General features: G+C 42.1%; 1 protein-coding gene across 2 annotated transcripts; it reads right to left on the reverse strand.

Annotated features, from left to right (window-relative positions):
- Window positions 1-12,933: 12,933 nt before the first annotated feature.
- On the reverse strand, window positions 12,934-14,854 carry LOC147336989 (phospholipase D1-like). 2 transcript variants are annotated; one of them, XM_086285710.1, is made up of 4 exons: window positions 14,596-14,854; window positions 14,056-14,304; window positions 13,539-13,632; window positions 12,934-13,196 (listed from the first exon to the last, which is right to left on the reverse strand). In XM_086285710.1, the coding sequence occupies exons 1-3, from the start codon at window positions 14,815-14,817 to the stop codon at window positions 13,579-13,581; spliced, it is 525 nt and encodes a 174-aa protein (XP_086141836.1). In that variant the 5' UTR covers window positions 14,818-14,854; the 3' UTR covers window positions 12,934-13,196; window positions 13,539-13,578. The 2 variants fall into 2 exon arrangements, with proteins under 2 accessions (XP_086141836.1, XP_086141835.1); XM_086285709.1 differs by having other exon boundaries at window positions 12,934-13,200; window positions 14,596-14,832.
- Between the last annotated feature and the right edge of the window lie 1,242 nt (window positions 14,855-16,096).

A 16,096-nucleotide genomic window follows, 5' to 3' on the forward strand; every position in this document is an offset into this window, starting at 1 on the left:
TGAGCCGTCCACAAAAACATTACTGAAACTGCTCTGGGGGGAACTGTGTATATCATTGCGAGGCTTTGTGTCTTCCTCTAATTTTTTAATGCAACAATGTTGTTCTCCATCCAGAGGGGTCGGCAAAAGTGTGCTTGGGTTTAGCTGGCCACACTTCTCTATTGTGATATGTGATTGTGAAAGTAAAATCCCCACATAAGAAAGTTGTCTGGCATGTGTGAGGAAAGAGAGATTTGCTTGGAGTAAAATAGAGGTCACAGCATGTGGGACTTTAATGATCAACTTATGTCCCAAAACAATGTCTGCACATTTTTTAACTGCCTCTGCTGCTGCTGCGCACGCCTGAACACAGGTAGGTAATCCAGCAGCTACAGAGTCAAGTTTGCATGAGTAGAAAGCTAATGGGCGTTGTTTTTCTCCAAAAGCTTGAGTTAACACTGCTTTCATGTACCCTCCTGCACCATCAACATGGAGAACAAACTGTCTTTCATAATCTGGTAACGCTAAGACGGTACATGTCTGCAATGCTATTTTTAAATCAACAAAAGCTTTTTCTGCTTCTGGGGTCCATTGTATTTTGTCTTTTAATGCTAGGTCTTTACCATAAATGAGGTTCTGTAGTGGCTGGGCCAGCAGTGCATACTCTGGAATCCAGCATCTACAGAAATTGCACAGACCTAGATAACTCATCATTTGTTGTTTAGTAATTGGCTTTGGAGCATTTTGTACAGCTACTTTTCTGCTGTCTAACAGCTGTCTGCCTTGTCCTGTTAGTTTGTGGCCAAGGTATGTCACTTCCTGGCTCCACAACTGCAATTTATGCTGTGATACCTTATGGCCTTGCTCTGCGAGATGTTGCAAAACTGTCAGTGTGTTTGTTTTGCACTCATCCTGTGTATGGCCTGTAATCAATATATCATCTACATACAGCAAGAATTGCCCTGGAGCAGGGAGGGAGCAAGATGACATTGATTTTCTCAAAGCCTCTGCATAAAGAGTGGGGCTATTCTGGAATCCTTGAGGCAACCTTGTATAAGTATACTTTTGATTGTTGAAGGTGAATCCGAATAGCTTCTGTGAGTCAGGGTGTAGAGGCACAGAGAAGAAAGCATTGGACAAGTCTATTACAGAGAACCACTGTTCTTTCGGTGTTACCTGATTTAAAATTGTGTGTGGATTTGCAACCACCGGAGGTATTTGCTCTGTTACCTCGTTTATTGCTCTTAGATCATGAACTAGGCGATATTTTCCTGTATTAGCCTTTTTTACTGGAAAAATTGGTGTATTACACGTGGCTTCATTAGTTTTCACGAGAATACCTGCTTTTTGCATATCTGCTATGACTGGTCCAATTCCTTCTCTCGCCTCTGCACTCAAAGGATATTGTGGTTTCACAGGCCTATATGTGGTTGTAGTTTTCACCACTACTGGATCTGCTTCTTTTATTAGGCCTACATCTGTGGGTCCTTGAGACCATAATGTTTGTGGTAGCTTTTCTAGTTCAGGATGTGTTTCAACTGTTAACACTTGTCATTCGTCTTGCTCTGTTGTGGCTAAATGTGTAGCCGGTGTGGCTGTCACCGGCCAACACAGCGTGAGTCTCATGCACCCTGTTCTACGGCCTTTTTGCCAGCCCTCACACTCTGTTTTGTCATATCTGTCCATTTCTACATTTCTCAGCACTGTGCCTAACTCAGACCAAGGTGTTTGGTCGTTGCATGCAACAGATACATGAGGGTTCAACATTTTATTTATGCGTTGCACTGCATCTGTCTGTAACACTGAGCATACTGCGTTGCCACTCTGTGTTACATACAGGTGTTGTAGGACTAGTTTTTGTGGTCCTAGTCTGTGCACTTGCTGATCATAAATTTTGTCTGGGCCTGGGACATGTTTATACCACAGGGTGTTGTGGTATGCTGCTGGGTCCTGCCTCTGTGAGTGTTCAGGTAAGTACACATTAGCCTTGGCTTCCAGAGGTTCAAGTTTTGGTAAATCTAAGGTCCAGTAATAATTTGGCTCACCTGAACCTTCACAAACAAAAATGTCTTCAGTTTGGCTCTGACTTTCAGAGAGTAGGAGTCTGGCTTGCATGCCACTTTCTTCAGGGATAACTCCTATTTTTAATTTTGTTAAAGCATCTCTTCCTAACAAATTTAGTGGACAAGATGGGTCATAGATGCACTGGTTTTTGCAGCCACGACCACTTTCTCTATGTGACATAAAGAGGGGAACGGTTAGCTGTTGCAATGTCACATGTCCTGAAGCTGATTTCACAATTAAAGTGTCTTTTGAGAAAGTTACATTTGGGACTTCTACTGTTAAGACAGATCTACACGCTCCTGTGTCACAAAGGAATTTTACTGGGACACCATTCACGTGTACTATAACCGTTGGCTTTGCTTCTGATCCTAGCAGTAGTTGTTCAATATTGTAAACTTCCCCTTCACTTGTTTCACTTCCTTCCTCTCGTGCTAGTCATTCATCACGGCGTCTGCGCCTGTCATCATCACTTTCTTGTTCCTGGCTTACACTTCTACAGTCTCGAGCAAAGTGCCCGTATTTACCACAGTTATAACATTGTATATCTCTTTTGTCTCTTCTTTGTCCTACTTTCTGCTTTCCCTTACGTGGCTTAAAACCTGCTGTGTGTTTTTGTTGTCCTGAGAAAGCTATGAAGCCTGTCTCTGGGTCAATCATGAAAACTCCTTCTGTTTTTTCTTTCTGTTTATGCACTTTAACTGCATGCTCAGCATATTGCAGGGCGTCAGGCAGAGTGCCTGTGTTTTGTGTCACCCAGTGTTTGTCTACGTGTGTTTTTATTTTGGGCATTAGGCCATTCAGGAAGGCATTTTTTAATTGTTGTTGAAAAGCAGACTGTGGATTTGGATCGTAATTCAGTCCTGAATTTTGCACTCTCCTATTTTTCCATAATCTGGCCTTGGGGCTAAATTGATTTCTATTCTGCCGTACAAGTCATTCATTTGTTGATCTAACTGAGGAGTGTCTGGTCCTAGGACATCACCGTTTTGGTCGTTTCCTGTGTAGGCTCCTCTGACTCTAGGAAAACGTAAACCTAATAAATCTTGAAGAACTTGGAGCATCTCATGACCATTCAAACCCCACCCACGACGAATCAATTCTACCGCATGTCGCCACTGTTGAAAACCTTCATTAAGGGGTGGGACATCTTTTAGCACATTCTCTCTGTCCTTATGGGACCAGGGTCTGAATGCGTATATCAGAGGTTCTCCATCTATTGGTATGATTCCTTGGGCGTCTACAGGCCCACTGGGTTGCCCATACCTAGGATTTGATAAGGCAACCATTGGAAACTGACCTACAGTTCCCTCTTTTTTGTAGTGATTATATTTAGTCATAAGATTAAGCTGATGTTTTGCCTCAGCATAGGGATCTGGAGCAAAAGGGTTGTGAGGAGAGATTACAGGAAGCGGTGACGCAGGAGTTGGTGCAGCTGCTGCTGCTGCTGCTGTGTGTGTGGGCTGAGAGGAGGGTGCATAAGGAGGGGGGTTTTTTTCCTCTCCTGCAGTTCTCTGTTTATCTTTATTTTCTTGTTTTTGGGCACGTTTAGCACTGCGTTTATCATTTTCTGCCTCCCATGCTTTGAAAAGTCGCCATTCTGCTACACGTTTTGCTTTTTTCTTTTGACTTTTTTCCTCAAATAGTTCTTTTTGCAAAGCAGCTTTTAAAGCAGTTATTGACTCTTGATTGCATTTGCCTTGCCAGGCTGGACAATAAATTTTATGTGGATTTCTCCACCTATTTGCACTGACTTTTCCTGCATTTTGACAGTTTCTTTCAAGCTTTTCTTCATCTGCTGTTAATTTTACTTTAGTTTTAGAATTACCCATTTTGAACTAATTACGTCAGAACTGTGACACCTTCTTTGGCATGCAAAAGTGAGAATGGGTTTTCAATAACAGCCTTCTACTCACTCGCTATTAGAGTGAGCGGTTATTGATTTTACGTGATGACGCACAACCCTTTTTCCACTTTAACCAATACGTGAGTGTACACAGGAAAACAGTTTGAGAAGTGGTTCGACCGCTTATTGGGTCGTAAAAACAACTCACTCCTCTATTTCAACACAAACAAAGCGCGTTTTTGTAATTTTTATTGAGATTTTCCATAGGCCTATTTCATGTAACCTTCAACCTGTTCCGTTGCAGCCACTCCTCGAGTGACCGGAACTCGTTCCGTTACAGCTGCTACCCAGAGCAACCGGAACTTTTAATAGCGATTTCTAGATTATCGCTCTTGCCTGTTGTCTCCTTAAGTCCCTCTCTGGACTATGAGATCTGTCGGCGCTCACCAGGCTTACACTATTTTAAAGGAAAATCTCAATATCAACGTATTTTAACGCTTGATGGAATGCAGTGTTTCATATTCACCTTACTGTGGCGCTGCGTTTTTGGATCCGGTGCTCATCGGTTCCTGCAGCCGTGAAGGCCGAACGCTGACCGGAGATCGAATTCACGTTCCCGGATTTTCTTTTGCTGTGCACAGACTCTTTTCCAGCGCAGGCGTCACGACGTCAGGATCCGATGAAGACCGCTGTGGAAAACTAGACGTTAAAAATAACAGTCAGTTCTCCGGCTACGAAGGACCAATTAAATGTCAGGGGTTTAGACATTTGTTCAAAACACAAGTAAGAGAAATGAGACAACTGCAGACCAACTCAGAGAGTAATTAGAAAACGTGCGCACGGGTGAATGTCTCTCTGAGAAGACACCACCCCGAGCACAGGCTCGCTGCTTTATTTATAAGGCAAAAATGGGTTACATAGTACTTCCTCTTTTAACAGATGTTGACGAGAGGTTAAGCATTAAATCAACTTATCTGATCTTTCACACACTGGGATTAAAAATACAGAAGTATATCATGCTTTATCTGACATCACAGACATTATAGGAAAGAATGCATCATTATATCATGCTGTCAAAACATCTCAAACACTTAAGTAAGGAATGTATCAGTTTTCCTTTAACAATAAACTTGGTTAGCTGATTCTTCAACAATAGGCTTGGTTATGTGAAAATATATGAACACACTAAATATAAGGCACACTTGGTTAGAATATAAGGCCTACTTGATTATATTGTATTATAGAGATTTGGTTATAGTGTATAATGTAGAAAATCTCTTAACATATACCAACAAGACAGCGTCCATCACTGTGACAACAGCGTTTGTTTTCATTCAAAGGCTTCATGGTTTTTCCTTTAATACCTGGGGGGCCGGTCTCCAGTCAAAATGCCCGGGACCATTTTTTGTCCCAGTCCAGCCCTGGTGTCAGATCTGCATGCAGTGTCAATGAGACGATCAACAACAGATCAGACAAAACACTCAGGCGGACACTCCTCTGTAGAAGGAAACATGGAAAGTGTGAGGTAATCAGTGCACAACATCACTTTGTATTTCAGGCTGTTTTTATATAGAACTTCAGCACCAATGTAAAAGTTCTGGTTTTAGGAAGATGAAGAACATTTTCAGGAAGGATGCCGTCTGCAAGCAGAGCTGCTTGAACCTCAGCGCTGAGGTCCAGACTACTTCCTGTGAAGCCACGTGATGTAAATCTGCTGCTGTAACTTCACAGTTTACTGAAGCTAAATGCAACGTTACCATATAATCTGTTTTCAACAAAGGTTTCACTCCGTCCGGTGTTGATGGAATGATTCAGGCCGTACTCGTCAGGCTTCCCATCGACCACACGCATTTCAGTCACTGACAACAAGGGAAACAGCAGAAGAAAAGATGTGAAAAATACTGGATGATGATGATGGAGGATTAACCGCGGTGGCTAAACTGTTTCCTGTCTTTGTGGGCGTACTCACAGGGAAGTTTCCAGGCACGTCAGTCTTGGTGGCTAAAGTCTCCATTTTCCAACATGTATCGCTACAGGTGCAAAGACACAACATTAATCATCAGTGTAAATATTTTAATGCTGTCCAAACGGTGTTTGCTTTGTCTGTCCTCTCGCGCTCACAGAGGAAACGAGGACGCCACCTTCAACCCATCTTCAGTTGGCTCAACCATGGCCGGACTTCCTGTTGGCTTTGTGACAGCAAACCACTTGAAATGAGAGCAAACTGCAGTCAAGCACCACTTACAGCAACCTGTGGACACGCAAATGGAAAGCACTGAGAATCATACAGAAGCATAAGAGCTGTTTATTGTAACACGTGTGTGTGTGTGTGTGTGTGTGTGTGTGTGTGTGTGTGTGTGTGTGTGTGTGTGTGTGTGTGTGTGCACATTAATAACACACTGATGTATGTTAGTTTGATTTATGCTATATCTGAGAAAACAACTGCAGAATTTTACATCAAAGTTTCCAAAGCTGATGTTTTGTTGTTCACTCTGTTTTATATTCATATAGTTTGTTGTTTTTAAATCAGTGGACAAAATAAATATTATCACACAAAATCCAGGGTGAAACATAACCAAATAACCTAAATGGTGAAGTCATTATAGAAGTACATGTTGCAAAGGTCAGCCTCCTGTATAGACTGCTAAACTGTCTGGGGGGGCCCTGCCTGTCCTCGTTGGATAAGCTCCACCCCTTTTCCATAAGACGGAGACATTTGTATGAAAATAGATGGGCAGTAAAATAAAAAATAAAAAATATTATGGATGACTCTGTAAATCAAAGTCGGCCTGAGGCAGAAGCAGAAACCATGAGGAGCACAGCACCACTCCCACAAGGGCACGAAGTGAAGCCATAGCTGCTGAAGAGTGAAGACGTGATGATGGAGGAGATCACAGATGAAGATCTGCTGCCTGCTGACTCTTTATATAGAAGAGTGAGACTATCTCCCCACCAACAGCTGCACTTATACAAACTCCAGGTGCTGGGATGGCTTTGAACATGTGACATTTTCTGCAAACACATGGACAGTTTCATAAGCACAAAGATTATTCCTGCAGCGGCAGAATCGTATCCACTGTGTGAGAGGTGAACGTCAGACAGTTCTTAGAAAATGTAGTTTCTCTTTAAGCTTTTAACGTCTCTTTTACCCCCATTTGTCTAAAACTACTTGACAGCCCTTCATGTCAGAGGTTTATTACCTGTGCAGGATGGAGCACATGGTCTCAGTCAGGCTGGACACGATCACTCCTACAGGAAGTAAATGTGATTTTATTTCACCTGTGAAATGATGAAAAACAGCAGAATAGCTCACGCTAACAAACGGGTGTTGAAATGTTTCATTTTCTGCTGTTTCACAGGTCAAAAAGGGCGTCGAAGCAAACTGAAGCTGAGCTGCTGCTGCTGTTGTAGTGCAGCATCTGCTGTGTGCTTCATCAGAGAACCTTCTGTACACAGCAGACAGAGGCTGCTGCCACTGAAGTCCATCTGCTAGAGAGCTTTAAACACTGGTTATTGAAGTGGCTTTGATGACACTGATACACAGTCTTTGCTGCTGTCACAGGACAGGGATCCACCAGGGAGTAGTTGTCAGGATAAAGAGCCTTCGCTTCTCTAAATATAAACTGGATACTTGTAGGAAACTTTGGGAAGCAGCATTTTTCCTCATATCGTCTAAACTGAAGTTAGCTCAGGTGCTTCTTCCATACTTGCTCTGCAGAAAGCCAAAGAGTTTGGAGCTCTGCAAACATTTGCAGCACAGCTGGATGTTTGTAACTTTGGTCACCTCTGTATCATCCCTCAGATTCTTTCTGCACAGCTTTGAAACCATGACAGCACGAGTGATGCTGAGGAGACGTCCAGTTTAAACAGACCTTTATTCCTGGAACACAAACACATGAAGTGATGCTGCTAAAGAAGAACATTTAATCGCACTAATGAATCAAGCATCTGTATGTCTGTCAGTCTGTCAACAGTTCCTCTGATCGACTTCAGACTTGGTGGGTATTTTGTTTTTGCAGCGGTCAAAGTCGATCAGCGTGTTGCTTTGTCTGCTGTAAATCTGCCTGTACAAAGGGAAACATGCATGTTTTACATGCAAACTCACAACATGGCTGCATTTTTGTGATTATGTGTATTTTATATTGATTTATTCTATTATGTTTTGTATATGAATCTTTACAAGTGTGTCGATACAAAGGCTTGATTAAAACAAAGGTCTCAGCTGTGCTGTTAGGGATGCTCTCATATTTGTTTCAAATGTAATAAATCAAAGGATTTCAGGCTTTTCATCCTTTTTATTTGTTTGGTTCTAACAGCAGCTGGATAAAAACATGCAGGTGATGAATATAATTGTGTGATATTATGAGCATTGTGAATAAAGAAAGAGCAGAGATAGTAAAAAGGAAACAGGTGATGGACGTGAGATTTTCAGAACAAAAGCTCCTCAGTGAGACGATCACCTGGACACAAGGTCAGGCAGCTGGGACTCATCTAGAGAGCAAAATGGAAAAGTGATCTGTGCAGAACATCACTGCTGATTGCAGTTATTTACATCAGACTTCTTCTCTGAGATAAGAGCACCATTTGTGGGAAAGATGACAGTATTTCCAGGCTGGATGCTGTTTGCAGGGAGAACTGAATGAAAGTCTCCTGCACCTCAGCGCTGAGGTCCACACCTGTGAACACAGATGAGGTCAATCTGCTGCAGCACGTAGAGCTTTACTGATCAGCAGGTTCAAAGGATTCAGCAGAGCGTAGAGTCAGAGCTAAACCTGGGAGTCACTCACGCAGTCCGGCTGGCGCATCTCCATCTGAACACCTCCGGTGTCGCGGCGCGGGCGTCTCAGATGGCCAACAGCCCCCGGTGGCACCTCCTCTCTCCACGCTGGTCCTCGGGGATTCCATCATCAGGAACGTGCGGATGAGGGGGGCGCTCACGCTGTCGTTCCCGGGAGCCACTGTTGTTGACATAGTGGACAGAATTCCCAACATTCTGGCATCCCACCCACAGGTTAACCGGCTCATCATCCACATCGGCACCAATGACATCCCCAAACAGCAATCTGAGCTGCTGAAGTTGGACTTCCTCCAACTCTTCAGCCTCCTTGGTCAGTTGCAGGTGAGTGCTTTTATCTCTGGGCCCACCCCCACCTGTGGCAGAGGGATAGGCCGTTTCAGCCGGCTGCTCAGCCTTAACACCTGGCTTTCCTCCGCCTGTGTCTCCCACGGCTTGGGTTTTATTAACAACTTTGATGCCTTCTGGGAGAGGAGGCATCTTTTTGGGGCAGACGGGCTCCACCTCAACGCCTGGGGACGCCGTTTGCTGTCCGCCAATTTGGCATTTGGCGTACAGCACTGCCGCACACCGCCCTGTCACTACCCCAAACTGACATTACCTGCTGATCCGTCTGCTACTGACTGATGTCCCCTTGGTCCCAGCTCCTATATTTGTTCCACTTTTAACAGTAATACACAAAACTCTGGACTCGGACCTTTCTCTCCCACAGTCAACACAATACCCGTCATAATCACAAACAGAGCAACAGAATTATCATAAATCCAGTAACTCCAAAAACATTAATAACCTCCGGCCTCTTCAAAAATATCAACATCCATTCAACTCTATTGTCAAAAATCCACCAGTCTCAATCAGTATGGCACTTTTAAATGTCCGCTCTCTGTGGAACAAGTCTTTTATTATTAATGATTTAATTTTAGATAATAAACTTGACTGTTTATTTTTAACTGAAACATGGCTGGGTTCGGATGCACCAGTTGTTCTCACTGAGGCCTCCCCACCAAATTTTAATTTCTCTTTTTCTATTAGAAGTGGTAAGAGAGGTGGTGAGACTGCATCTTTAGCCAACAACACACTCACCTCCAAACAAATTTTATTTGATCATTTTACCACTTTTGAATTCCGTGCTATTGTTTTCAGCAGCCCTCCAGTTTTATCTGTCACAGTTTATAGACCACCTAAAGACAGCGCTGCTTTTATCAAGGAATTCTCTGAATTTTTAACAAACATACACTCAAAATATAACATGATAATTTTAACCGGTGATTTTAACATGCACATAGATAATCCTTCTGACCCTGCAGCAAAAGAATTCTTAAACATTCTTCACTGTTTGGATTTTACCAGCACGTCACGCAGTCGACTCACAACAGAGGACACACTCTGGACCTGGTCATCACCCATGGGCTGTCCACCAGCGTGTCCTCTGTTGTTGACTTGGCTGTCTCTGACCACTACTGTGTGTTTTTTAACATCACCGGTTTTATTCAGTGGAAGACCTCAGTGCGAACTGTGAGGAGGCGCTATCTAACCTCTGAAGTGGCTGCAAATTTCACCAGGGTTTTAGACGAATGCCCCCCTGTGATTTTACCTGCATCCTGCGATTTGATTTTTAGTTATTTTAACAGCAAACTGAAGAAAAGCCTTGACTCCGTTGCTCCACTCACCACCAAAAAGATTAACGTAAAACATGCATCACCCTGGAGAAACGAAGAAGTCAAAAAACTCAAAAGAAATTGCAGGGCAGCAGAAAGGAGGTGGAGGAAAAATAAAAACACTATCAACCATCAAATATTTTGCGAGCAACTTAAAATGTACAATAATACATTAAGGAAGTCAAGAAATTCATACTTTGCCAAAATAATCAGTAATAACAAAAATAATCCCAAGGTCCTCTTTTCCACCATAGATCATTTATTTAACCCTGATTTTAACAGCTCCCAAAGAACAGACTCGCTCTGTGAGCAGTTTGCAGACCACTTCAGGGGAAAGATCAGCGCCATCAGATCTGATATTTTATCTAATCGTGATATGATTTTAAACACATCTGAGGGCTCGATTGTACCTGAGGAGACACTGGACAGCTTTGTCCTGGTTAATGCTGAGAACCTGCAGAAAGTTTTCTCCACAGTGAGACCCACCACATGTCTTTTAGATCCAATCCCTTCTTCACTCTTTAAAACACTTTATGGATTTTTTGAGGCTGAGCTTTTATACATGATGAATTGCTCTCTTCAGTTGGGTGTCTTCCCTGCTGCCTTTAAAACGGCGGTGGTGAGGCCCCTTCTGAAGAAGAGCAATTTGGATTGTAATGATTTTAATAACTACAGACCTGTATCCAACTCACCATTTTTAAGTAAAATCTTAGAAAAACTTGTTTTTACTCAGATTACTGATTTTCTCAATGATAGACAGATCCTGGAGATATTCCAGTCTGGTTTTAGGGTGAACCACAGCACAGAGACGGCTCTCCTAAAGGTTTAAAGGTAATAACCTAAAGGTAATAACTATTGCATTTATTAAACTGATTTGCATTAGACTGCTGATTTATTGTGAATGAATGATATTGTTTTATGATGCATTATACTGCTGAGTTATAAGAAATACTGTTCGCAGAAAGTCATCGCCTTATTTGTCTGATTAGAAGAGAACAGCCTAACTAAGCCTAACAGGGGACAGGTACTTCTGCCCAACCTGGCAGCCACAAAGTGAACTCATTTAGGTAAAGATAACCACATGCACCTAACCAGCCTGCACCAGCCTGACATTTCTTCCTCCTAAGTAAAAACCAATGGATGGATTGAACTTAGAGTCTCAGCTCAGTTTTCTATTTTGACCACCTACACCCCAAGATACTCTTTTAAAAAGTGTTGTTTTCAGATCCCTTTGAAGTTCATAAAGGGCCTGTTCATTTTCATTCAGATGTTTTATTACATAAATTTTACTGTTTTCTTTTGATTTATGCTCCCACTACACTGCACCTCTACAAACAACAATGCCACGGACTGTCAGCTGCTTTTACATGCTGTGAACATGAGTAGGTTTGATCAGAGTTTCAATTATCAAAGAAAAGACAAACTGAGCAAAAAGAAGGAAAAAAAGACCAACTTCTTCCCAACTGACAAGAAAAATACTCGTCATGTTTTCATAATAAAGGATCAGGCTCCCCATTTATGACAGCTTGGACCAATAATGTATGTTACACTGATGCTACTGTAGAGACAGGGTCAACATCTCTATTTAAATATAATTAATATGCAAAACACAATAAAAGTTATACATGAATTATTCATTATTTTTACTATTGATAAAATTCATGTATACTAATCAAAGTTATACATGAGTAACGACATTATTAATAATGATTAATAATAATAATTCTAATGCCAACATGATGACTGTTCATAGCTCCTGCTTTGAAATACTGAACTTAAACATTGACCTGATGAAAGATCACAATTCACAGTGGCCCACTGTCAGAATCATTCTGAATATAAACTCATCGAGTTAATCTGAACCTTTCTCAAATGTGCTGTGAATAAATGCTGCTGCAAGCCACTGTGGGAAAGCTGTGTTATTATCATGGAAACATCTGTGACACATTCACAGAGGACGAGGACACAAAGGGACGACACGCAGAGGCTGTGTTAAAGTCAAAAATCCAAATCTTTAGTCCTAAACAGGCAGTGGTTACAAACAGGAAGACGAGCAGTCCATTAAACAGTCTACAGGGTCAAACATACAGAGAATTCAAACAGCTATTAAAAACAAATAACTGGACACTGAAAAACTTCAGTGATGTGTGAGGCACCAAAGGGAAGCAGCTGAGTATATTCAATGAATTCTCTTCAAATACAAAGACAGAAACTCCTACAGGCAGCATGCAAACTGAGCAGGATACACAAAGATCAGAGATTACAAAAGAAATCAGAAAAGATTTCAAACTTACTGAGAGCAAGGCCTCTGTTACAAATCTGTCTAATAGAAAAACATGCTGTACAGATACAATACGCTCAGTGTTCATGGTCATTTAAAAACTGGCTCTACCTGAACCACTTCAATATTTTATGAAGTCACTGAGTCGACCATTTCTACAGTTTGTTTCCTTCATTGCAGTTAGAGTGCGGCTGGTAAGGATGAAAACACACACAGAGCGTAAATTGTCTTTGTTAGTAACAAACGTCAGCAAAGAAAAGACAAAACACACAAACACTCTCATGATATTCATGAATCATTAGAAAGTATCCAAACATTCTGCTCGTGGACTTTTACAGTCTTATTTGCACTCGCTCATCTTCATAATCATCCTGATCAATACATGACAGGGGAGGCTTTGAGGTAGGCGGGGCTCTCTGCTGATGTCAGCATGAAAGGCAGGACCAGCGTCTGCCACATGTTGGTGAAACATCACAGTACACTGGCGTGGTTTCCTTTCCAGATGTTGGACGTTTGACACTTCAACGTTGAGGCCAACAAGAAGACACAGTTTTGGGTCGGGTTGCTGCAGGGTTTCTAACTGAGCAAAAGCAGAAGCACACAGACCAACAGGGATCAGATGCTGAGTGTTAGAGGAACATCTGTGCTGATCACTGAATGCTGCTGTGGTCTCTTGTTGAAGTTGGCTGGTGGGACAGTCTAATAGTGATATCCTGCCCATCGGAGGAACACTTTTAAAAACACATGCAATACTTTGTTTGTATTACAGTCACAGTTTATGTTATTTTTGTCCTTTAAAAGTGTTGCTGTACTATAAAGTCCTATAATTTGAGGCTAAAATGGCTCAGAGAGTCTCTCTCTCAGAGGATCTCCTTTGAAAGTGGAGACGGCTTTATCCGCTGATCCACGTCACTTTACCTGGATGTTTTCTTTGAAGCTGGATGAAGACTCCTCTCCCTCACTCCTGCTGCAGCTGTGTGGTCCAGTTGGCCTCTGAGGTCACAGTCAACATCTGTAGCAGAAGAGGGGAAATAAAAGTCCAGGTTACCAAAACTGGGAGCTTTTCCAAAATAGAGCGTAACTGGACTTTTTCAGCCTTACAGGCAGATAGTCGTCTGAAGCTGCAGCTTTTTCTTTTTAGCTTTTTCCAATCTCTGCTCTCGGCTTTCTTTGAGAACATGTCTGCTTTCTTGGCATGGGTCTGTCTGCTGTTGGTGAAGAGACTAAATCCACATACTCGCTACTAAGATCTCCTCAAGTAGTCTCAACCAGATTACAGTTTAAGAGTAAATGTCTCCTGAGAGTTTCACCTTGGGGAGATGCTGTCTTGCTAACATGCAATCATGAGCATTAATCTATGAGGTGAAAAAGTCATTTTAAAAGCTCCAGCCACAAGTTTTATTTCATCTGTGTTTTGGTCAGAGTCCCATCAGACCTCCAGAATGGTGTCAGAGTGTTTTCTATCCACGTGATGAGCACAGGCCTCAGGTCCAGACCTCCACGGGCACCATAGCCTCTTTGGAGCTAATAGGTGCAAGAAGGTTTTGTTGGGATAGGAACTGAAGAGGAAACTGACGAGGAAGGCAAGGATCTTCTTCAGCTCCTCCGAGCCAGGACCTCTTTGTGTAGGCCAGCATTGGCCAGGTAGCCCTCCAGCATCGCTGGATGGCCGACAGTGGAAAACCTAGAGGAGTAGGAGAGAAACAGCAGCTTGGAGCATGTCTTTATACTGTTTAGTTTTTAGAGCCACAGACTTTCTTTTAATGTCATTGTTCAGGATCTATGACTGATTATGTATTTATTGTATTCCTCCATGACTGTGTGACAGCAAGTGGAAAAAAACCAGCTTCACCTTTGTTGATATGCTTGTAATTTTAATATTGATTAAATGGCCCATGAAATAATAGAAAGCTCATATATGAAAATGTATTTTAAGAAGTAAAATGTTAATCTGAGTACAAAGGAGTACACTCACCTTCTGGTAGATGGAGGTGTAGCGAGCGCTGGTGAACATCCAGGCCTCCTCGTAGAACTGATCACTGATTGGATCCAAAACATCGATGGAGGATCTGTGTAAGCGCTGAGGATCGTCCTGATGGACAGAACAGAAGGAGAGTGAGACAAGTGAAGATATACTAAATAACACTGTGACATGAACTGAGCCACACACAGTTTGATTCACAGGTGATTGACACATTATTTGACCACGAGCAATCTTTTCTGGTTTGACGCCGTCTTTGTAGCCAGAAACCAGCTCTCTCCTCGGCTTCCTCCACTACACGCTTCCCCCACGCCAGTCTCCTCCGTCACTATAAAGGGGAGAGTCATGAGCTCCATCACCCTCACCTGTGCCGTCCAACGTCCCGCCACCAGCCTCCACTGCAGCAGGCCAGAGACCACACCCCTGCCACAATAAGTAAAAGTATATCCTTGCTGTACCCTTGATGCTAAATGTGCTAAATTAACCGCTGCCTTTGCCCCTTTGGGATTATTCTTATGTCACTGGGATGTTGACCTTTGACCTTCACATTAGAGAGATGGGCAGACATAATTAGTGTATGAATTTTAAAGTAACAGGTAATAAAGAGAGTGTAGCAAATGTAGTCAGGTTTCTTACTCTGTATCACACATGAGTGCCCGAGGGAGGCGGGGCTGACTGGGGAGACACAGGAAACAGAGAGACAGGGCTGACTCGACATGAAACGATGAAACGTGGGACACGGGAACAGAAACTAAACACAGGCTGAAATGAACACTGAGGGAGGGAGAACTAAGATTACTGAGAGCCTGATAAATAAGAAGAACAAAAACCAAGAAAAACAAGAGTCAAAGAAAACCAAAAACACAAAGCATTGGGCCAGGACCCACTGCTGTGACATTTATATGTGATAAAAACATTAAAAACTGCTCAGATGTTGAAATCTTTCTACGTATACTTTAGGTTCAGCTCTCCAGCCTGGCATTTGGTTAAGCATGATTCAAACATTTGATTTTGTTTAACTGGTTTTAATTATAGTTACTTTTTGTGAACATTTGTTGCAGCATTTAAAAATACATCATTTATTTTCAAACTTTTATTTGATTTAGAGCATCATATTTGACCAACGTAAATGTTTTAATTTCATATAAAATAACTGAAACAGTGAACTAAATATCTGAAATCTTTCCTTCCTTAAAAGTTATAATCCTACTTAAGTTATAGTGCAAACGCTTAAGCAACAAATATACTTGATGCTAATTAATTCATATTTCCCTTTGATGTTGCAACTATGCGGTCACTTCTGTCTTTAAACAAAATAATATTTTCCAGTTACAGAAATCATAAAGTCCAAACTAAAGTGCTACTGTTGCTATATGCATTTTATATAAATCATGGATGATGGTCCTGACATGAAGGAAGAGAAAGTTACAGGTTGCATCCTTTGACTTTGTCTCCGTGCCTTTGGGCGATTTTCAGAAGGACAGATGTTTCTGTT

This window comes from Aulonocara sp. 'chitande type north' Nkhata Bay, linkage group LG3, assembly GCF_057382095.1.
Source record: "Aulonocara sp. 'chitande type north' Nkhata Bay isolate Kocher_YH1m ecotype deep benthic linkage group LG3, A_spYH_male_GT1.1, whole genome shotgun sequence".
NCBI lineage: Eukaryota > Metazoa > Chordata > Actinopteri > Cichliformes > Cichlidae > Aulonocara > Aulonocara sp. 'chitande type north' Nkhata Bay.

Coding starts and splice junctions, on each gene's coding strand:
- LOC147336989 (XM_086285710.1), bottom strand. CDS start 14,817: ATGTGTCAATCACCTGTGAATCAAACTGTGTGTGGCTCAGTTCATGTC. Junction 14,305..14,595: donor ACACCTCCATCTACCAGAAG/GTGAGTGTACTC, acceptor CTACTCCTCTAG/GTTTTCCACTGTCGGCCATC. Junction 13,633..14,055: donor ACTCTGACACCATTCTGGAG/GTCTGATGGGAC, acceptor CTTCTGCTACAG/ATGTTGACTGTGACCTCAGA.